At 45.3% G+C, this 23,830-nt stretch overlaps 1 protein-coding gene across 1 annotated transcript in view; it reads left to right on the top strand.

Annotated features, from left to right (window-relative positions):
- Nucleotides 1-18,622, top strand: part of FAM171A1 (family with sequence similarity 171 member A1) — a 128,134-nt gene extending 109,512 nt beyond the window's left edge. Inside the window, exons 6-8 of the mRNA XM_047741581.1 lie at nt 11,825-11,941; nt 14,944-15,058; nt 15,675-18,622. Of these exons, the coding sequence (XP_047597537.1) occupies nt 11,825-11,941; nt 14,944-15,058; nt 15,675-17,376 (1,934 nt within the window). The 3' untranslated portion in view covers nt 17,377-18,622. The remainder of the gene's footprint in view (nt 1-11,824; nt 11,942-14,943; nt 15,059-15,674) is intronic.
- The last annotated feature ends 5,208 nt before the right edge of the window (nt 18,623-23,830 follow it).

Consider the following 23,830-nt stretch of genomic DNA (forward strand, 5'->3'; position numbering starts at 1 on the left):
GTTTTAAAATCTGAGGTTTGGGTTCTGATACTAATCTTGTAAAATTTAATATGAGGAACATTCTGCATCATCAGGATGTGATACTGAATTTAAAGCCATCGGATACTGTCATTGCCTGGATATACACTTAGGAGCCGACTAGTGGGTAGTATAGAATCACAGAGAGAGAACTGAACTCGGTAGCTGCCATTCATCAGGGACCCCACCATATTAAGGAAATGTAAGATCAAAGTCTGTGGAAAGAGGAGAATTTCTTGGCAAGTTCAGCTAGAAAAAGGTGGCAGGAGAATGGAGTCATAGCACACTGAGTTCAAAAGCTTCACCCAGGGGCACCTGTGGGTGAAGTGGGTTCAGTGGGTTAAAGCCTTTGCCTTCGGCTCAGATCATGATCCCAGGGTCCTGGGATCGAGCCCCGCATCGGGCTCTCTGCTCAGTGGGGAGCCTGCTTCCCCCTCTCTCTCTCTGCCTCCCTCTCCACCTACTTGTGATCTCTGTCAAATACATAAATAAAATCTTTAAAAAAAAAAAAAAAAGAAGCTTTGCCCTATGTCTCGGTCATGTTTATACAAGTGACAAGTGCCCTAGAGTCATCCGGTACTACGTTACATTGCTGTTTTTTATTTTAATTTAATTTGAAATTTTATAGCCTGTTTCTGTTTCAGACTTTCGTATGAGCTACACTCTTTTATATTGGGATATTTTTAACACATAATGACTTTTTAAATAATTTGAACACATTGCATAAGAATTTTGTTTCCCTTCTAAATTAATTTTGTATGTTAATCAGGTCTGGAAATCATCGGAAAGAAAGATAGTCCTGGCCTGATGTCTATTTTAGGCAAAGCTTCATCAACACTCCAGATTTAATCTGATTTAATCTTGAAAATATATGTACTACTGAGAAAACCTTTACATAGGTCATTTTATCTTTTGAACTTTTATTTATAATATTTATTTATTTATTAGAGAGAGAGCACAAGTGGGAGGGACAGAGAGAGAGAGAAACCCAGACACTGCACTGAGCACAGAGCCCAACTCTGAGCTCAGTCCCTATGACCCTAAGATCACGACCTGAGCCAACACCAAAAATCAGTTACTTAATTGTGCTACCCAAGCACCCCATTTTATCTTTTGGAATAAAATTCTGCCTCTTAGTGCTTCTGCCCCTTGGGCAGTACCAGCCTTAGCCTGAGCAAGAGGGGTAGCTGCTCTAACCCTCCACGTTAGAGGACCTCACTCTGACCCTCATCCAGCTGTGTCCTCTCCCCATGGCATAAGGCATCCACTGACCTAAAAGGATATGGTCACCTAGAATCTAGAATACCCTTCTGGTACCCTAGACTCCAGGGTTCCCTGCCCACCCAGTCCTAAGCTGGTTTCCAGGTGCCGTACCCCAGGTCCTTCTCCCGAAGGGCAGACCTCTCCACCCATTTACACATAAACATGTCCCAGAAGGGTGGCCAAGGAGTGCCCGCTGGCTGGGTCATGAGCCTGGACATGGAGTAAGGATCCACATATGCAAGAGGCAGAGGGTGAGTTGAGAAGGGGTAGAGGTCTCAGACCAACTCTCCTCATGCCATTTGTTCCAGCACATAACTAAAAAGCACTGAAGAATTCTACATCCAGTCCTAGACTGCGGATTCTATAAAGTTATGTTCAAGAGGGTAGGACACTTTGATTTAACAACACAATCATCTGCTTTGTAACTTTTAAATACTTAGATATGTTGTAATGGACATCCATTTCTACTCTTGTCTTGAGTTCTGCAAACGTTAGGGGTGAGCCTGTCCTTGGGCAAATCACTCCCTTCTCTGAGGCTAGTGTTGGTAGCCTCGGAAATGAGAGAGAGAATACCGACCTTTCAAGGTTGTAGAAGGACTGGAGAGAGACAAGGTCCATGAAGCACCTGGCATATAACCAGAGATGATGTTCTATGTTGATTTTTTTTGGCCCCTCACCCGGAGTCACTCCTTTGAAATTATGTGTGTTGATACGCGTACGTGTGCGTAAACCAGACACACACAGAGCAAACCCAGCCTACAGAGGATGCACTCCATTCGAGGGGTCTGCAGAAGATCTGCAGAAGGACCCTTGCTTGCTCCGTACTCATAGACGCAGCTGTACGTGGCTGCCCAGGGATTTCACATGGGCAGTTCGAAATGTGCCTACATTGACGGGGAAGAAAAATAGGATCATTTGGAGAAAGGTTGTTTTTTTTTCTTCCCCTACTCATTCTTGGCTGAGCTTATCCATTAGCAAAGCAGTTTATATTACTATAAACCAACATTTCTCACTATTCTCAGAGCAGCCCTGGGGGTGGGAAGCTACCATCTTGTTTAATCAGAAAGAAGCCAAAATTCAGCACAAGCACAGCATCCCAGGGAGTGCAGGAGAGACGCAAAACATGATTTCCTCCGGACTCCAGATCCTTCCTTTCCTAGTATACGGGATTCTTCTGCATTCCACTTCCATGCCAAGACTTGATGCGGCTTAATAGAACGACGCGCCGCATCTGGGAATGCAGAACAGCCCATTCCCGGGGGTGTTCGATTTGGCCCCTGTGGGTGGTTTGGGGGCAGTCGTTTGTTTGCGGTGTTTTAATTTACTGCCAACATTTAAAAATGAAAGATTTCCCATGGAATTCTTCTCTGGGCTTCTCTTTTCTGAAAATTGAAGAGTTCAGCAAATATTTGTTGAAGAGCTTCTTTGTGCCCTGCTTATTCTGGGGTCAAGGCAATGACAAAACAAAGCTGGGAAGGTCCCTGTGATTGTGACGCTTTCTCTAAATGAAGGCCACAGACAGCGAGCCAGCTTACTTCATAGAACCTAAGTACCGTAAGATTGAGGTAGAGTAATGTCAGAGAGAATGATTGGTTGGCTAGAGCTTTTGGAGAAGTGACATTAGGGCCGAGGTCCCATAGATACCTAGGAGCCTAATGGGAATATCTTGGGGGCAGAACATTCTGGGCAGAAAACAGTCAATGCAAAGGGCTTAAGGTTGGGATCGATGTGGCCCCATCTGGAGGCAACAGCTGGGTCCGCAGGCATCACTGCCCCTTCACAACCGCATCTGTAGGCATTTGAATTTGCCAACTCCTGGCTGGTCCTCTGACGAGTGACTGGGTTATTTTTTAAAATATTGTAGAAAATATTTCTGAAGTTGCATCGAGCACTGGCTGTCCAGTTGGTGCACCACGGCAGCACTGTGGGAAATGGCATCACGGTTCTCCGAAAGAATCGCCACGCCCACAAGAGTGCCAATAATTTAGAGCTTTGCTGCTTCCAAGTATGGTCCACACTGGAGAGTCTGTTAGAACCTCAGATCCACCGAGTCAGAACCTGCGTTTTAACAAGCTCTCTGTTGTAACAAGCTCTTCAGCAAGCATTGGTTTGAGGCTTCTTACTGCATCTGTACAAATGTTTGTAAACTTCTCTGTTATGCTCTCCTTCATTGGGAGTGAGTTTTCTAATGCTGGGGAGTAGTGGCTGTGCCTCCCATTAGTGGGTAATGAACAAAATTTCCCTCCATATGGGTGTAATTAGCCTGTACTCTGATACAGAATATCAAGAAAGAAATAGCTACTTTCTAGAAATTTATATATACCTATTATAAATCCAAAATTCGCTCATTAAATTTTATTAATGCTATTATGTATCCTAATGCTTTCAGCTACCTATTTAAGGCATACACTTTCTATAACTTTGCCAGAATCTTAATGGTTTACCATTACTCTTTTCTAAACCTTGGTTCAGTAAGGCTTCTGATAGCTCAGCCAAAGCTTCAAGGGAAAAAGAAGAGTCACTTGCTTAGATTAAAGTTATTTTTAAGAAGGTACTTCTCAAAAATTACCCTAAAAATACCCAGGGAACATGGTGTAGCTGAATACAGGTTCATTTCTTGTTTTAATTTCTAATAATTCAGCGTATTTCTGATTTTATGCTTAAACGGAAGGTCGTTGGTTATAGTGAGTTGCCCTTAATTTTATTCTTATTTAAATCAGTTCTGAAATGTGGTTGCCTGAAGCCCTAACACTCCAACCATCTGTACAAAACTTTTTACTCTTCAGTTTGATTGCTTTCAACAAGAATGGTTGGATAATTGACACAATGTAAATACTTTGCTATGTAATTAACAAGAAATGCCTCCCCCTCAAAGATCTCATGGAAGAAAAATTCTGAAGAAGGAAGCATAACTGCTCAAGGGCATGAACTTGAATTTGGGGAGAAACAAGAAGGCTGTGCCACAATATCATCAAAGTAGAAATTGTCGCCACTTCTGCTATACTGATACGTGTGACTTAGGGTTAATGGAGTTGTATATTCTGATTTTAGGAAGGGATCCTGGCACAGAACATGGAGTAAACTAGACGTTGACCTTGATACTTCTGTAGTCACGGCTGGTAGAAAGGTAGAGAAGAGGTTATAGCCCTCGAGAATGCAAATGAAAGCCCTGAAAAGTAAGTCCTATCTAGATTCTGTTGAAATCCAGCATATTCCGGGATCGGGAGAGACTCTGTGTTTAAGACTAGCCTGAAAAGCAGCTGCAGCAGCACTTGCTAGGATCGGAGAGGGACCTACTTCTTAAGAAATTGTTCTCCACAAATAAATAAAGAAAGAAGAAAAAGAAGATAGTTCTCAGAAGAGCCAGTGCCCACACTGTGCTAGTTACTGAGCAAGAGTCACAGAGCTGGAAAGAGGAGACAGTTACTGGCTGTGGCCAGCAGCTGAGAGGCGAGACCGTCGTGGGTTCCTACCATCGGTTCACGCCTGCCCTACGCATGCATGTGTCCCACCTCTCACTATAAATGTCCCCAGATATCTTGCAGTGAAAAGTGCAGGTGTAGGAGTTGAAACAGCCGTGTTTCACAGTATGGCTGTTCAGTACTCACCCTTTGACCAATAGAACTTCTTGGAGGTGGGTTTTCTGAGTGGCTGTGGAATGTCCTCATGAGTCCCAGCTCCTAGACCTAGTGGCATTCACCCCAGTCTCTTTCAAGAGAAATAGATCAATTTGAATATGTCAGCTGCAAGAGGGAGAACACCCAACTACCAGAACCTACCCGAGGATGCATGTGTTGTTACCTGACAAGAGCATTTTGAAACGGCTCCAGGATTGTTCCCGGGGACCCTTCAGGCCCTCTGCTGCGCCCTCTGCCGCATGCGCCCAGTTCACATAGCTAAAAAGTGGCAGAGCTAGAAACTCACCTGCAGGGTTGTCTTCCGCTGGGGAAGCCGTCCATGCAGCCAGCTGGCCCTTCGGACAGCTGGACTTGTGTCGGCCCCGTGTCAGTGACATGTCTCACTGCAGGAGCAGCGGCTTGTGTCCCTGTGCATTGCCTAATGCACAAGGGGTCAGCTTCAGCTTGCAATTAGTTCTAGTGTCAGTTGTCACTTACAGTTTCCTTTTCAAAATCACTAGTGCTCCCAATATCAGGATTTTCTCTGCCTGTTACCAAGTGCAGAGACGAGTTAGTATGGTTCCTATAAAAGGGACTTCCAGGAGAAGGAAATATGGCAGGCAAGAGAAGCAAGGTAAATATGAACCCTACAGGGCATGTTTGAGTTCAACATGTGTTTTGAGCCCTTTTTCATATTTTAGAATTTTGATAGCCATTGGTTATATTTTTTAACTCACTTTGCTTTATATTTTGCAAATAAAGGCTGATTTCATGACTGCTTGGTCACATAGCAAGAAGGTAGCACTCTTGGTGATTGCTAAGAGAGCCCATCAGATCTTACAGGTGAGCGGAAATCTTGCCTTTCTCTTGCCTGTCACTTATTGGGTGTAATAATCTTTGTGGTTAAGCATAGCTTCCAAATTAAGAACTCATGGTGATTTATGCACAACGAACCTTGCCAGCAGAATACATAACTAATTCATTTTCGAAAGACTAGGATGACTTTCCAGCAAAGTATGTATTCTTGAAAATATTTCTCCGTCTTTCTACTGGGTAAGGTTTAATTCTAGAAAATGATAATCCAGACAAAAACTGATCTGAGGGTATAGTGTGGAAGGAAAGAAATACTGAACTTAGATTCGGAACACCACTGCTGGATAACTGCTGTTGTTACCCAGTCTCTCACACTGCCTCTGGACATTACTCAGACACAGTTTTAAGAAGGTGGGTCATCTAGTTCTGATGGCGACTGCAGTGGGGGGTGGAGGGTGGGGGTGAGGGACCAGAGCTGGTAACAGGAATACTGGTAGCAGCATAGAGGAAGGAAGGGGAGAATGCAGCAGGGGAGAGAGGGAAGGAGCAAGTGTATGGGAGGGTATAGCAAATGTAAGAGCAAACACTTCCATTCTTCAGTAGGGACGTAAAGGCATCAATAGCTAGCATTGTGGTTGATCGTGATCATGGCCCTGAGTTATCCTGAAAAATCAAAACTATATTCAATTTTACAAGGCAGAAGTAAATGACACCTTTTAGAATTTTTGTTAAAACTTCTATTTCACATTTTGGCAAATAAAACCCATGCTGTAGAGAAAAGAGTTTCCAAACCAGGTTGAGGAGATGCTGTGGCGTCGCTGTGGTGGGCAGCCTTGGGGGAGGAGGGATATGCTCATCACCTTCCTTTGGAGAAACTCATCCTACATCTTTTTTATGTATGAATTTCTGTTTAAGATTTCATTAGAGGAAGAGAGTTCCAATGCTTTAGGAAACTATTTGAAAGCTACTGATCTAGACATTTCGGTAATGCAGAATTCCTTTCCTCGGTGTCACTCATACACCCTGCACACACATTCAGTCCCCAGTAACAGACCTGCCGAGGCCCTGGGTCAGAGCCACATGGAGCCACCAGCCCACTCCTGACAGACCCCCATAACAGCTGGCCAGCTCCTCAGGGCAGTAGCTGTGCCTGAGGAAGGTGGCAGCCTGGCCTGGCCAGTGGGATGGGGCATGAGGAAGCGCAGGGGCCCACCTGCACACCTTCCCGAGGTGCCCGGCCCTTGACACTCTCCATGTCCCAGCTGCTGCCTCAACTACCCACCTGTGAAGAGGACCCTGAGAGAGTCTAGCAGGCCCTCCTCGGGAAGTGATGGAAAGAGGCCAGAAGGACGAGTTCAGAGCAAGGAGAAGGAGAACCCTGGGTGAGAGGGACCCCCACTCCTTGGCACCCTGGTCCCAGGGGCTGTGCTCATGTAGCCCTTATTCAGCAGAAGAGCCTTTCCAGAGCCGTGTTTGTTCTGCTCGCCAGGATCACCAGCGAAGCTTCCCGGCACCCGTTCCCTCACAGGGAGCCCAGGAATCGCTTAACGTGTGCTGGCTCCTCAGGTGGGGAGGTCGCCCTCATCCCGAGGCATCAGGATCTCACTAATGAGAAGCATATGTTCTAGCGCACAGTTCATTCATTCTCATATTCCCGGTGGCTCATTTCCTCCCACAAAACACGCCGGCTTGGAAATGGCGTTTGCCAGTAACAGCATGACTGCTGAATCCTGAGATAGTGTCTCCCTTCATTCCCTGAAAACCCAGGCCAAATAAATGCTTCTTTCCCAGCTGCTTGGTTCCCTTCAGTTTGAATGTGAGCCACACTTCTGTAAGGATGTCTGTCCTGACAGCCACACCCAGCTTTTCACAGAAGGTCCTCTGATAGTTTTGGGGTTGCATGTCGAGCCTTCTCATGCTCAGGTACTACTGAGCTCCTATGCCGGGGATATTTCTTAGTGCTGGGAAGAAGACAAAAGGAATTTAGGACCCGGGCCCCAACTCACAGAGCCTCCGGTCAGAGAGAGGAGGCAAGACGCGGGCCAGGGGTTAGCAACGGAAGCAACATATATTTTGGAAAAGTGATGCATGGACACACGCCCCAGGAGTGCTGAGACGTGGGACAGTCCTAGAGACACTCAAGTCCATGACGTGACTTGAGTCTTGAAAGATGGGGAAGTTTCTGGAAGAGAGAAAAACCATGGGCGATTAGAGCAGCCATGGCCGGCAAAGCCACAGACTTAAGTCAGGTGTACACCGTGTGAGCTGACGTTTGAGGAGCAGAGGGTCAGGGGGTGGGGCGCTAAAGGGGCAGGTGGGGAAAAGAGCTCTGAGCTCGCCCAACCTCCACCTGCAGGGCCCAGGGCCTCCCTTTTTTCTTTTCTTTTTTTTTTTTTAATTAAGTTTTTGATGTTAATTCCAGTTAACATAGTGTTGTCTTAGTTTCAGGTGCACAGTATCAGGATTCAGCACTTCCACACAACACTTGGTGGTCATGGTGATAAGTCCACCTTGGTCCCCTTCACCTGTCTCACCCCTCCCCCCGCCCACCTCCCTTCTGGTGACTGGCAGTGTCTTCTCTATAATTAAGAGTCTGTTTCTTGGTTTGTGTCTTTTTTTTTTCCTTTGCACATTTTTTTTTCTTAAATTCCATGTATGAGTGAAATCATGTAGTATTGAAATCATGTAGTATTTGTCTTTCTCTGACTTCTCTCACTTAGCGTCATACCCTCTAGCTCCGCCCATGTTGTAAATGGCACGATTCCATTCCTTTCATGGCTGAGTAATATTCTGTTGTATGTATACCACATCTGCCTTATCCACTAACGTATTGCTGAACCCTGGGGCTGTTTCCGTGGTTGAGCTATTGTAAGTAATGCTGCAGTAGACAGAGCATGGATCCCTTAGAATTAGTGTTTTCCTATTTGGGGGGCAAATACCCAGTAGTGTAGTTACTGAACCATAGAGTGGTTCTATTTCTAACTTTCTGAGGACCCTCCATACCATTTTTAGTGGCAGTGGAAGCCCTTTCCAGCCCGTCCCTCCCGCCGCACCCTGCCTGCATCCCATCCCCAGGGATCTTCCCAGCACTTACCGTGCCTTCCTGCACACTACCTCCTCCTCTTCTTCCTCTTGGTGTCCTCCCCACCCCCACCCCCAGCTGACAGTGCTGCCTGTTTTTCAAAACTTACATCCTCCAGAAGCCCCCCTCCGCCTTCCCTGTGCTCCCAGAGCAGGTGCACAGAGCAGTGGCATGGTCTCCAATCGCTGGCCTTTCTGGCTCCTGCCGGCACCACCGCCACCACTGCCGAGCCAGGGCCATCCAGGCTGGACTGGGAAACTTATCAGCTGGGGAACTGGGGGCTCCATTCACCAGGCTTGCCTCCAGTTTAGCTGGGAGCAATTTTAGAAGTGTTTTTCTAGTTGATGTGCTCATGTTGTCGAAGGCAGAGGCAACTTAGCTGTCAGGTTAGGTTTGAATAAGCAGCATTTAGGATCCATGAGCTTCAGATCTCTCTGTCTGGGTCCCTTCAGCCTTACCGGATATCCACTCCCTTTGCAGAGCATTGACTCAAGAATCCAGCCTAGGAAAAACAAACCAAAGAGTGCGCACTGCCTCCTGGCGCCTCCTGGCGCCTCCTGGCCGAGGTGGAGATCCTGGCAGGGCTGTGTTGTGTGGGAGCCCCAGGCAGAGTGGGGTCTGGCGTGGAAGTCAGGCACCAAACAGCATGGGATCCCCAAGCGGAAAACTGGAATCGGTGGCCAATAGTCTGCTTCCTACCTTCGGGGAAGCTTTCTTCCCAAGCCTAGAAGGCCCTAAGCTGCAGGTGTCAAAGGTCCTGCGTTTCCATTTCCTCAAGAGCACTTGTTAAAAAACATTCAGTGGAGTAATTTTAAGGATCTAATTGGCTTTATTAAAGGATTCATGAATTGGGCAGCATCCCATCTAGCAAGTAGAGGGGGGAACTCTACTGAGCTAAACAAGAGAAAGGTTTTTAAAGGCTTTTGTTTGCGCCTTTAAAAAAAAAAAAGTTTGCGCTTTTAAAGGCTTTTGTTTGCGCCTTTAAAAGACAAAAGACAGAAGGACTTTATTGGCAAGGTTGCCATCCTAAGAGGAGCGGAAGGGGTCTATCAGGAAACTCCCTAATATTGAAAATATGAAACTGCAGTATGTGAGGTACCAAGTCTTGGTTTATGGACTTGGGGCCTTAACCTAAGTGGCACCATTGTGGGCCTGTGGTCTTGTTTTTTAATACTCCAGAGAACTAAGCGATGCTCTGAGGAGCTCAGTCCTCTCTTGGCTGGTGTTCTTCAGCAGGTGAATCTGAACTGGACATCTTTGTTCACCGACTCAGCTGAGAAACCTCCCAGTTTGTATTCTTGTCTGATGTGAATGGAAATCCTCTCCAGCGGGGACTTAACCTGTTGCATGGGAAGGTCCGACAATGCTGGACGCTTGCTAAGGAGCCTCTCTGGCCTTCCTCCTTTGTTTAAGTGCTGTCTGAGCAGAGGAGGCAGCAAGACTGGAGGCTTTGCCAGGGGCACCTTCCACCCACTGCATTTGAATGTTGCTATGGCAACTGACAGGCCCTAGAGCCAGCGCTAAGTATTGTTTCTTTCTTCCGGGAGAACAATCCATGTCGCCACCTCCTGATGTGGGGGGGGGAGGGAGGTGGGGAGGAAGACAAGGATTTGGAGACCAGAGGGGAGAATGGTTGGTGCACGTTGGCGTTCAGGCCTCGAGGGGACTGGGTTGCGCCCTTGGCTGTTACAGGTAGTGGGACTTTACCGGAACAGGCTCAACCGTGGAACACCCTGGGCACTGAGGCAGGGCAGGAGACCCGCTGAGTGAGGCCATCACCCCAGTGGGCTGGGGTAAGTGTGCGGGGATGGCTGGAGGGCTGGCCAGCGCTCTCCCTTGCCTTCCGCTGCCAGCCGCAGCCATGGGCCTCAAAGCAAGGTTCTCTGCCTGTGAAACAGGTGACCTTGGGCACTGGGTCTGTGTCTGGAAAAATGAAAAAGGGCAAAAGTCACCAGTGTTGGGAAGGTTTATAGGAGATGCAGCAGGGTAGATGAGAAATAGCACTGGCCCTGAGGACAGATGGATGGAAAGACAGATGTGAGTCTGCTCCTGCTCTGTACCCCTCAGGATACCTCCCCAATCTCCAGTGTCCTTGTCCAAAAGAGAAAATAAGTCCTATTCTATAGTGTTGCTGTGAGATTATAGACAGTGCCTATAAAATACATCTGCTGTGACCAGCCTGTACATAGTAGGTGCTCATTAGTGTTAAATACTAATTAATAACTGAAAGCACTGACGTGGACATATCCAGTGTTCTCCAGCACCAAAACCAACTGGAAGCTTTTAAAATACTCACCTAAGGGGTGCCTAGGTGACTCAGTTGGTTAAATGTCCATCTCTTGGTTTTGGCTGAGGTCATGGTGTCAGGGTGGTGAGATCAAGCCCTGCATCAGGCTCCACACTTGGTGGGGAATCTGTTTGGGATTTTCTCCCTCTTCCTCCCCACCCCCACACACATACTCACTCTTTCTCTCTCTCTCAAAATAAATAAATAAATCTTTAAAAAATAAAATTAAAATACACACCTCTAAACCAGGTTTACTGGGTTAGAATTTGCAAAAATGAGACCAAGAATTCTCTGTATCTTTTTTTTAAACTTTCATAAGTAATTCCAATGTAATCAGTGTGTAATTTTGGACAGGAAATTTGCTTATTTTCTTGAGAATGAAGAGTGTAAACAATGCTGCATTACCCGTCACCCCACCTTTTCTTTCCGCTTTCACCAGCCCTTGTCTTGCGACCTTTATTCTACTATACTCCAAAGTTTTCGGGTGGAATTATCTGTGTTTGCAAGCAAGGATGTTTGAGAAAGTGGTTGAAAGTAATATTTAATCAGGCAAGAAAAAAACTAAAGTTTCCATTTTCCCTGAAAGAAGCTAGAAAGAATCCACGAAAAGCTTGTGCCGTCCCTAGATGACTTTTGGACGCTGTTGGCTACCAACATGACACTATAACATGACTGGTGTGATATGTGTACGCCTGAAATAGTGTTTAGCATGCGTACTGCTGACGTTTTTTCTGCATCCCACAGGAACGTGGCTGAAGAGCGGTCTAGGCCTTGTGCACCAGGAAGGTAGCCAGAGGACGTGGACGTACATCGCCCCTCAGCTGGGGTACTGGGTGGCTGCCATGTCTCCTCCCAACCCAGGTAACACGAAGCCAACACCCCCGATGGTGGGCAGGGATTTCTTTGAGGGTCCAGGCTAAGTATGCTTTTGGAAAATTACTTCAGCAGGGAGATCACATCCTACTCAGAAACGGTTGAGAAGGGCGCCTGGCTGGTTCAGTCGGTGGAGCCTGTAACTCTTGATCTCAAGATCGTGAGTTCGAGCCCCACGTTGGGTGGAGAGATGACTTTTAAAAAATGGTTGAAAATCTGAAAATCAAATGACCAAATGAAGGTATTTTGTGGGAGTGGAGGAGTTCTGATTGTGACTCTCCCATCTAGGATAGGATAAGAATAATGCACAGAACACACTCCTGTCTCTTGTCTCTGTTTTACTCAGACAGCTGCCATAGGGAATTCCTAATCTAAAGCCCACAGGGGCGGTTCAGACCTCCTCCCTAATTCCAGAGACAGCTGTGGCCTGTAGTAAGAGAAATGTGGGGGCAGGGCACTCCTCAGAGCCGCTAGCAAACAGTCCCCATCAGAGCCTTCTGGGGGCAAAAGGCTTGATTTGACATTTCCTAAAGGCTTAAAAACAAACTAGTTGCTTTGTGTCTAGAACAATATTCATCTCCATTAAGCATATGTGAATTGATTCATATTTTTTAAAGCGTAACTAAAAAAAATTTTTTTTTACCTATATGCCCTAAGTTATCCCAGTGAATATTCTAGAATTGTTTCTTAAAATAGTCACGTTTGGAGAATTCTGTCCAGTGATGGCTTCTGATACTCAAAATGCCTTTAGAATCCGTATCACTTAGACCCCTTCCTTAGTGAGACGTGGCAGATCTTGAGGCTCAGAGGGTCCCTTTGATTTTTCTCAGACATATCTAAGAGTTCTGCACCACCAAGTCTGGTGAATAAAGTAGGCAAATGAGCTAGGTCAAAATGTGCTATGGTTGAATGCTGTCTCTTGTCATGAAGGACTCCAAAATATGTCAGCAGTGGAATGATCACCGGAATGAACACTCAGACTCCCAGAGTAACTGATTTGATGGGGGTGTTGAGACATCGGTCCCATGCACTTTCTGTTCCCATTCTAAGAACATGTACATTTCACATCCACTTTCAGAGTCTGTATTTCCCTTGCGACCATGTTCTTGGAGCAGTAGAGGTTGTGAGCCAAGTACAGAAATGCCCCACTCTCCAAATTTGAAATATCTAGAATATGACTAGGAGGAAGGAAGGAAAGAAAAGAAACTCCTGAAGTACCCAAATAGAGGCCACAAAGCCCATGCGTTACAGTTAACTTTGGTTCGAGATAGATTTCCGACAACTATGGCTCTCAGTTTTTCCATCACGCCACAGACTAATAGATCCTCTGTAAAGAGGGCAGAAAGAACCTCTTGCCGTAGGTCCACCAACCCTTCCTAGCAGCAAAGGAAGAGATAAGAATCTATAAAAAGCATACAGATAAAAAAAGAGCATAGCCCCTGGGGGCATTGAATGTAGAAATACATACATTAGTAACCTCACAGCTGTCCCTCTTATAAAAACAAATTACAGAGATGCTGTGCCTTCATGAGCCCAAAACCAACAAGAAAATAATTAGGGCTTTTATTCTTTCATTGTCTAGTTAAGAAGGAAATGAAGTACGGCTATAAATTTTCTAGAGATTTCCATTGGCAGAAGTTAAGATAATAACATTTTAAGTACTTAAAGGATTGAGCTTGAGTTATTTGGAAATGATTTTTATGTGTACCCCAGATTTCTTGGTGGCTCCCACCAAGGCATTGCCCATGTCTCTGGGGGTCGTGTCGGGGGGGGTAAAAAATTATTTCTCTGAACGACTAAGGCAGTGTATAGTTGTCAGTCATTTTTCCTACTTTTGTATATATGAACACCACTCACCCATTGAAGTGAATTATGTTTTGGAGAGAATGGTGGTACCTTTTGGACTTAAGTAATGTCACTATTTCCAAAAACTAGTACACCTCCTTGGGCTTATCTAACTCTGAAGTGGTCTCCTTGCAAAGATTTTTGAAGAAATCTAACCCTTAAAATATCAAGAATCAGTAAGTTAATGGGTGTTTATGGTGCATAGTGATCATAACAGTGCCAGTCAGACATAATGAAAAACTACATTCCTTCCTTCCCATCTATTAGCTCACTGCAGGGATGCCTGGACACCAGTGTGTCCCCAATATTATAATTTGGGGAGGTTTTCATTGTTGCTTTCAATCTGTCATCAGTGCCATTAAGATGGATTCTTACTACTATTGAACTTAAAGAGCAAGTTAAACTCCCTCTTGGGATTCTTTACAACATACATTAAGAAGAAAATAGTTTAATCTCTGCTACCTTGTCTGTAAGTTCCAAAGAGCTCTGTGGCCAAGGTCAGCTTAGCCATTTAGAAAAGGCAGTGTAGAGGAAGACTTTATTTTTTAAAACGTAAGGCATTTTAGAAATACTTGACAACCCATAATCTGTGGATTTTTTTTTTAAGTCATAGCCGATATATGTCATACATTTCAACTGATTCATTTAGGCAAAGGGCCCTCCACACAGTTATAATTGTACAGGGAAAGTGCAAATAAAATCTTATGATTTTTTTTTTCTCCTGCAGTACAAAATCCCTGGATATTCAGGGATTTCTGAATCTCTCTGAGTTTAAGAGTCCCACTCATTATGTTATCATGCATCCTTTTTCTTTTATTGAAAGATCATGTCTTTAGAATGCTGAGCGTGCTACCGAATGCGGCTGTCTTCCGGGCTATGGAGGGACCCTTGACACTGCATTTAGTATTTACGTATTCAGACTGCTCCCCGGACACAGCTGCTCCAGGGACAGTCGAGGTAGTCCCTTTCCATTGGGTGAAATTCTGGTGATCTGTAAGCCCATCACCTAAAGGGTGTTTGCATCTGGGCCCTGCTCCACGCCCCACCTGGGAAGAGGAAGCAAAAGAGACGCTCTCAGTTTAGTGTGTCCCTCTTCTCCTTTCAAGGTGTTCTCCAATCTAAAATGCCCTTTTCTGACCTTCTAGGTCCCGTTGTCACACAGGACATTACCACGTATCACACGGTGTTTCTTTTGGCCATTTTAGGAGGAATGGCTTTCATACTTTTGGTTTTGCTGTGTCTCCTTTTATATTATTGCAGGTAAAGTTTTACCTTTTTGGCAATCTCTTTTTTTAATATGGAATTTCTTGGGTGAGCATTAATATTGAGGTCTTTTTTTTTTTTTTTTCTGAATCAAGGTCCTTTTTTTCTCATGAAAAAATATCTAAGAACTGAACATTTGTCCTTAAAGTTGTGAACAAATGAACATGGTGTGGGGGGCATGCTGTTTATAAGTTTGCTCAGAAAGGGAGTTTTGGGTTTTGGTGTTTTTTTTTTTAAGTTTGACAGTTGTCATGACTCGTTCAGAATATTCCTGAACACTGATTAAGAGATGGTATTCTCAAGGACAAAGCAGAACTAAAATTCTTATTTTGATGTCTCGGCTATTCCATTTGTGAGAATGTTTGTTGTCGACTCTTGGGGGACCATTTTTGAATGAATAACTTGGTTGAACATCTCAAAGCCTGCAGGTGAAATCTGCATCGTGTGCTGTTCTGAATCAAAATAAGGCCGAGGGTGTGGGGTGAGAAGGCTTCTGGCGGGTGATTAGTTGTTATGTTTCTTCCTATGGAAATGGAGACTTGGGATTTTGAGTGGAACTTTACTGCTCCAAGAATGTTTAACCTTTTGGTTTGGATTTTATCTTTGATCGCAGGCGGAAATGCTTGAAACCTCGTCAGCACCATAGAAAACTGCAACTTCCTGTAGCCCTGGAGAGTTCCAAAAGGGATCAGTCAACTTCTATGTCTCACATCAACTTGCTCTTCGCTCGTCGGGAGTCAGAATTCCCCGGTCCCCTCTCTGTCACCAGCCACGGCCGCCCAGACGCCCCAGGGCCCAAGGAGCTGATGAGCGGGGTCCATTTGGAAATGATGTCTTCCAACGGAGAAATGGACATGCACACGCCCATGCTGAAGCTCTCCTACAGTACCTCACAGGAATTCAGCTCTCGGGAAGAGCTTCTCTCTCACAAGGAAGAGGATAAAAGCCAAATCTCTTTTGATAACCTGACACCAAGTGGGACGTTGGGAAAAGAGTACCACAAGTCTGTGGAGATTTTCCCCTTAAAGTCCAGGAAATCTCTGGAAAGAGAAGGTTGTGAGTCCCCTGGCAACAGCGAATACAGGAGGAGCTACAACGCCATGCTCTCCCAGCCTTTGTTTGAAAAGCAAGACAGAGACGGTCAGGCCTCTGGTAACCATATTCCCACAGGAAGCAAGCTCACCATTCAGGAACATATGTACCCCGCGCCTTCATCTCCCGAAAAGGAGCAGCTGCTGGACCGCAGGCCTACTGAGTGTATGATGTCGCGATCAGTAGACCACCTGGAGAGACCCACGTCCTTTCCGAGGCCAGGCCAGCTGATCTGCTGCAGTTCCGTGGACCAGGTCAATGACAGCGTTTACAGAAAGGTCTTACCTGCCTTGGTCATCCCGGCTCATTATATGAAACTCCCGGGGGACCATTCCTATGTGGGCCAGCCGCTGGTCGTTCCAGCTGACCAGCAGCTGGAGATCGAAAGACTGCAGGCTGAGCTCACCAGTCCCCATGCAGGGATCTTCCCGCACCCCTCCTCCCAGATCCCGGCGCAGCCCCTGTCGTGCCAGGCCATCTCCCAGCAGCACTTGCAGGACGCAGGCACCCGGGAGTGGACCCCCCAAGGTGCGTCCATGTCAGAGTCGCTCTCCATCCCGGCATCCCTGAACGATGCGGCCTTGGCTCAAATGAACAGTGAGGTCCAGCTCCTGACGGAAAAGGCGCTGATGGAACTCGGGGGTGGGAAGCCGCTCCCACACCCCCGGGCGTGGTTCGTCTCCCTGGACGGCAGGTCCAATGCACACGTTAGGCATTCCTACATTGATCTCCAAAGAGCTGGAAGGAACGGAAGTAATGACGCCAGCTTGGATTCTGGCGTGGATATGAATGAACCAAAATCTGCCCGGAAGGGAAGAGGAGACCCCTTGTCTCTGGCGCAGAACCACCCGGCTGGCCAGGAGCATCCGCCGAAAGAGCCGAGGGCCACGGACAGCGCCTCCTACACGCAGCTCGTGTACCTGGACGACATGGACCAAAGCAGCAGCGAGTGCGGCACGACCGTCTGCACCCCCGAGGACAGTGCCCTGCGGTGCTTGCTGGATGGCTCCGGCCGGAGAAGCGGCGGCCAGCTGCCCAGCCTACAGGAGGAGACGACAAAACGAACTTCGGACGTGCCCCCTGAGCCGCTAGCCAGCCCCGAACAGAGAAGATCTGCTCAGGAGGACGACGAAGAGGAAGATGAGGAGGACCAAGGAGAAGACAAGAAGAGCCCCTGGCAGAAACGAGAGGAGAGACCTCTGATGGCGTTTAACATTAAATGAGCGATCGCAGAGCCACCCGACCGTGGAATATATAATACAGTTGCCAAAAATTCTTTCTTATGGAAGCGTTTACCTGTCAGTGGAAGACGTAGGATGGCGGCGCCCATGGGAGTGGACTTCCGCTGCATCAGGGTTCACTGTGTCATTGTCAGAAGAGAATCAAAGGTATGACTCAGAATAAAGGATGGTGTTAACGGATGCCTCGCCTCCAGGGAGACGGCTGAACGTAGCGCCCTGGTGTCCCTCGGTGTCTGGGACACGGAGAAACCACAAGTGATGTTGCTAAGGTTCTGCTGATAACCTCAGTTCTCCCTCAGATTCTGGGAACGGATGAAACTCTTTTCACATTGCTTGAATCCATTTTATCACGATAATGCTCCTGTGAAGTTATTATTGAGAAATTAGCTTAGCACTTAGTGTCTCGAGGTATGCATTATCTCAAAGGAAAGCTATGCATCGCTGCTTCGTGCTCTTACTTTGCTTAGGTTTTTTGCGTTGGTTCAGTTTGGTTTCGGGTTTGCTTTAAAAACAAAAACAAAAGCAACGCAATTTGGTTGAAAAGATTTCCTTCGTTCGTTTTCATCTGTTCTGCTTCTCGGTGGTTTAATCTCGGTGTCTCCTTCTGGGAACTCCCGAGTGTCACCTCTTAACATCCAAGCCTTTTAAATGAAATCGTACTGAAGTTTTTATCAGCTGAGAGCCCTTCAATTCTGGTCCCATTAACTCCAAGTGCCTTTTTTACAGTGACAACAACAGTCCCTCACCTTTCTTCTTCTTCTTCTTCTTCTTTTTTTTCTTTCTTAACTCCTTTAATTGAACTGCCTGGATTTTATAAAGTTATTAAATGATAGCCCTTTTCTTTAAGCTGCATGCTGCCAGGTGCCCGTTTGTGCTCCAAATTCTCATTTCAACGCAGTGTTCTCTCTAGTTCCCATGTGTGATGTGGATTCTGTTGAGCTAAGGTAGACTAGAGGACACTTTAGAGATCCCCTTCCCTCCTCTATCCCTTCGGCCACTAGCCACCATTATGGTTTCATTGGCTGTCTGTATATACGGTTATGTATCAACTCGGGAATCCTATGGGCTGATCTTGCTCACCCAGACATGGAGTATGGACTGAGCAAGTGAATGTGACTTTTACAGAAATCGTATGTACTATCCGAAAGTGCCAGAATGACTCTTCTGTGCATTCTTCTTACAGAGCTGCTTGGTTATCCAAAAATGAAAATTCAAAATAAATGCTGAAGAGAAAAAAAAAAAAACTGTCCTGTCATCCTTTTCATTCATTCTGAGCCATTATTTGTTGTTTTGGAGTTGCTCTTAAGAATTGGCTCTTGAGGGGCGCCTGGGTGGCTCAGTGGGTTAAGCCGCTGCCTTCGGCTCAGGTCATGATCCCAGGTCCTGGGTTCGAGCCCCACATCGGGCTTTCTGCTCAGCAGGGAGCCTGCTTCCTCCTCTCTCTGCCTCTCTGCCTACTTGTGATCTCTGTCAAAAAAAAAAAAAAAAATTGGCTCTTGGGCACCTGGGTGAAGCATCTGCCTTCGGCTCAGGTCATGATCCCAGTGTCTCGGCATCGAGCCCAACAAGGGGCTCCCTGCTCAGCGGGGAGCCTGCTTCTCCCTCTGCCCCTGCTTGTTCTTTCTCTCTCTCTCAAATAAATAAATAAAATCTTTTTTTAAAAAAGAATTTCCTCTTCATTCCGCAGTAGTCTGAAATTCTGGTTGTTGAACTTCTATTCAGAGACTCCAGAGTGGACATGGCAATTTAAATCCACCTTTTTTGTTTAGTTTCATTCAAGAACACAAGGTAACATTTTGTTGTGTTTCAGATAGGGAGAATTGTCTACACTTTACCAGAACACTGATGTGTTTTATTGTGTTCAATATTGATCCACTTGGAATAGCTTCAAAAGGTTTCATTACAATGACCGGAACCATCCCAGATGGGTGAACTATTAGAATTATTCATGGAGACATCAGAGCATAGAACACATTAAACTAAGCTCTGTTTACAGTAACAGCTTCATTACAAAATCTTTATGCGTGAATTCTGTGTGGACAGAAAACTAATCCAAGTTGATTTTTATCACTTTAATTCTCAAAGGTTGATGTATTTTACTTTTTAGGGGGAAAACTTGAGATTCCCTGACGGTGCTGGGTCATCTGAATGGATGGGAGTCTGTGGTTTAACAAGTGGGGACTGTTTGGGGTTGAACATCCTCACCAATATTTGCAGACTTCACTCATAAAGACTACTTGTCAGTTGCCTTCCAAAGAAAAAGTAAGTGGCTTCTCCAAGAATACCGAGGGCCAGACATCGATGATTGGGAAAATGCCGGGAGACTCTGAGGTCTTTCCAGCCCTGGCGAAGGTTGCTGCCAGTGCTTATCAAAGCATCAGTTTCCAGAAAAGGAATCATTTACAACGCAGTTACCTGTGAAAAGTAGGTAACGTGTTACCTGTGAGAACTGATTATGGGAGATTTGGTGGGATGTTTGGAGAGAGAGGGGTTTTTCTGACCCCTCCTCATTCGGTAGGACATAGCTGGTTTGGCCACAGTTATGAAAAGTATGGAGCAGCCAACTGTGGTCACGAGACATCGTGTGCCCAGGAAGGCGAGGCAGTGGGTTTGCCGGAAGAAAATCAGTTCTGCCAAAGGTAAAGCTTAACTTGTCTTTTGTTCAAAAAGAGGATCAGAGGATTATGTGTTTGCTCAACACCGATCACCAGACTAGAGCTGTCTAGACGGAGCACTGTGACTGCGGACTTTAAACAGTTAGTTTATTTTCTTTCTAGCCTGTTAAAGGTAAAATACGTCTCATTATTACAAATCAATTATGTTGTTGGAAGAACGAAAGCCATCAAAGGTATCTTGCTCTGCCATCTAGTGGTGAGGTTTCACCGGCCTGTTACAGAGATGAGACAGACGCCAGCTGGCTGTCCAGGCCAGCTCCAGAAACACGGCGCGGGTATGCGCATGGGGATGGCTCCGACACTGGTTCTGTCCTCCAGACAAGGTGAGCAAGGAGATGGGGCAGACGGTTGTTGAGTCATTACCCTAAAAACCATATATCGGAAGCCATCATGCATTTAATTCTTAAAATCTTGTGAGGGAGTTATGTTCATTCTTTGCTTTAGCTCCAAATAAATGGGGGCTTGGGGATTAAGTATTTGAGGCCACTCGGCTAGAATCAGTGGGACATTGCATAAACCACCAGCTCTCTGGAAATGAATGCACTTAAAGTCATAAATATTCCTGATAAACGATGTATAGGACATGACTTGTAGATCATAAAACACATAATTGTCAATTCCATTTGACTCTTGATTTCCATAGAATGCTTTCATTGATTTTTGTCGTAGCCGGCCTTTTGCAACTGACAAAAGGATGTAGTTCTGACATGCACATCTCTTGATTTTTTTTTTTTTACATTAATGATTAACACGGAACTGAACTGAGGAAGACTACATGTTGGAACTTCAGTTACTGAGTGACTTCTGTGTTGAAGCAGATAAAAGTGTTCGACTACTGGAAGAGTATTTACTCAATTTTGTGCTATTCTCAATATAATGGTTCCAGACATGGTACCATTACAAGTTTAATCTGCATTATTTTTTTAAAGATTTTATTTATTTATTTGACAGACAGAGATCACAAGTAGGCAGAGAGGCAGGCAGAGAGAGAGGAAGGGAAGCAGGCTTTCTGCTGAGCAGAGAGCCCGATGTGGCGCTCAATCCCAGGACCCTGAGATCATTACCTGAGCCAAAGGCAGAGGCTTTAACCCACTGAACCACCCAGGCACCCCTTTAATCTGCATTATTAACATTTCCTCCATCTCGTTCTTAAATTCAGACAATCAGCAGGTCAAGCCTCTTTTTGGAGCATTTGCCAATTTCCATGGTATAAATGCTCCCACGTGGCCAATTTCCTAGACAATAGAGTGATGTCACTGCACACAGGAGTTGGGAAGAAATGCACAGTAGCACCTCATTATATTTCCACCAAAAGGATACGATAAAGGGAAATAACCCCAAGAGCATAATCACATGTACAGCTGATCTTCATCATTTGGGGAGTCCATATTTGCAAACCTGCCCACTTAACTAAAACTTATTTGTAACCCCAAAATCAAGCCTTGAAGTGCTCTTGAGGTCACTCACAGACATGCAGAGCAATAAGTTTGAGAATACATGTATTAGATGAGTGTTGTTCATGTGTGAGTCATAGGGCTGTTGGCTGTGAGTTCAACATTAATGTATCAACAATATGTATTACGTAAGATGTATCTGGAGAGAAACATACATCAAACAAGATGATGTTTTGATCTCAGATGAAATGTGACCAGGGACTCTCGGAATCCCAACTCTGAATTTCCACTGATTACAGAGGTTCTAACATTGTACTCACAAATTCAGGGTTCAGGGTAACTTCACAGAACATGACTACCACTAATTAGGGAGTGGACTGTAGTAAATAATAAGGACATGATGCGCTTTAAGTAATTAGTAACCTTGTTTTTTATATCATTTTAATTAAGTTGTTTTATGTTTTTTAATTAAATTATTTGTAAATTGAGTATAGTTTTTAAGAATGGCTTTGTCTGAGGATGCCTAGGTGGGTCAGTGGGTTAGGCGTCTGTGTTCAGCTCAGGTCATGATCCCGGGGTTCTAGGATCGAGTCCCATGTCAGGATTTTTGCTTGGCAGGGAGGGTGCTTCTCCCTTTGCCTGCTGCTCCCCCGTTTGTGCTCACTCTCTCTCTGACAAATAAATAAAATCTTAAAAAAAGAATGTCTTTGTCTAACAACTGGCTTGCAAAATTCCTGACATTTCAAGTCCTCTCTGTACCCCAGCATGCCACTAGCTAGAAGGTAGCAGCATATGAACAAAGTCTTTCTGACTCCATCACCTGGTCTCTTGCTTTTTCAAAGCTCACATGGAAATCCCTACTTAGGACAAAACAAAACAAAAACTAGGTGCAATTGCTTTACAGGCTTTAGTCTAACTTAGCGTAAGATGAGTGGCCTTCGCTGGGAAAAAGACCACATTCTTTGTCCAGGGGTCGGTCCCTGCAGGACTTGGAAGGAATTTATGAAAGAGGGTGCCCTAAACCATCCCAGGAGAGACACAACACCATTTAAATAACAGAGACCCTGTGCCTTTGAAACCTTATTTAGTATAAACTAGCCTAGATAGATGCTAAAACCGTGAGGCAAAGCACCCAAAATATACACCAGAACCAGAAAAGAAATAGACCACAAAACTGATAAACTTTAGGGGCGCCCGGGTGGCTCAGTGGGTTAAAGCCTTTGCCTTCGGCTCAGGTCATGATCTCTCTCTCTCTGTCTAAATAAAGTCTTTAAAATAAACTGATAAACTTTATATGATTTCTTGTGTTTATCCCTTTTATTCTTTTTAAAGATTTATTTATTTGAGAGAGAGAGAGAGAGCAGAGGGAGGGGCAGAGGGAAAGGGAGAGAGCATCCCAGGCAGACTCCATGAGGAGCATGGAGCCTGACGCAACACAGGGCTCCATCTCAGGACCCTGAGATCATGACCTGAGCTGAAATCAAAAGTTGGACACTTAACTAACTGAGCCACCCAGGACCAGGGGATTAAAAATGAGTATAGCTGTAAATAGAAATGTGTGGTAAGTTTTCAACTAATTCAAAACTGTGTGATTTCTTTTGTCTTTATTATTTTTTTGAGGTATAACTGACCTAGAACATTATATTAGGTGCATACCTTGACTCAGTATTTGTATCTATTGTGAAGTGATCATGACATTAATCTAGTTAATAGCTATCACCACACATAGTTACAGAATATCTTTTCTTGTGATGAGAACTTTACAGATCTACTGTCTTAGCAGCTCTCAGATACATGGTACAGTATTAGCTGTCCTCTCCATGCTGTCCATGACATCGCCAGGATGTATTGTTCACTGGAAGTTTGTGCCTTTTCCGTGATTTCTTGTTGGCTGTTTTGAATAGTTAAAGCAATTGCAGTTATGTTTTGGGGCCCTTATGATAACCCTCGACATCATGGAAAACCTGTTGAAGTAGGCATTATGGTTTTCAGGATTCATGAAATCAGAGGAGAAGTGAGCAGTGGAGAAGACAGAGCCGTGGACAAAACAGACGTGGGCGAGATCCAGCTAAGTTTTTCAGGTGAAGCAGAAATCGCAAGCCTTCCCCCACTCTACCCCTGAAAACTGTGTTTCTGAAGCTGTGGATATAAATACCAAAATCCATGGTTAATGTTTTTGCCATTCTTTACAGTGATGGAGGCTTGTTTGACGTTAGTGTTTTGGTACCTGCTAGCTGGCTAATAATTCCTCTAAGACCTTTTCCACTTCAGCAGGATGATCAGGAATGAGAGCACTGGGGCTTGTGGAACATGAAAAATCCTTGATAATCTCACACAGGAGGAAATGGAGCCCAGAGGGGTGAGATG

This window comes from Lutra lutra, chromosome 8 (assembly GCF_902655055.1).
Source record: "Lutra lutra chromosome 8, mLutLut1.2, whole genome shotgun sequence".
Lineage (NCBI taxonomy): Eukaryota > Metazoa > Chordata > Mammalia > Carnivora > Mustelidae > Lutra > Lutra lutra.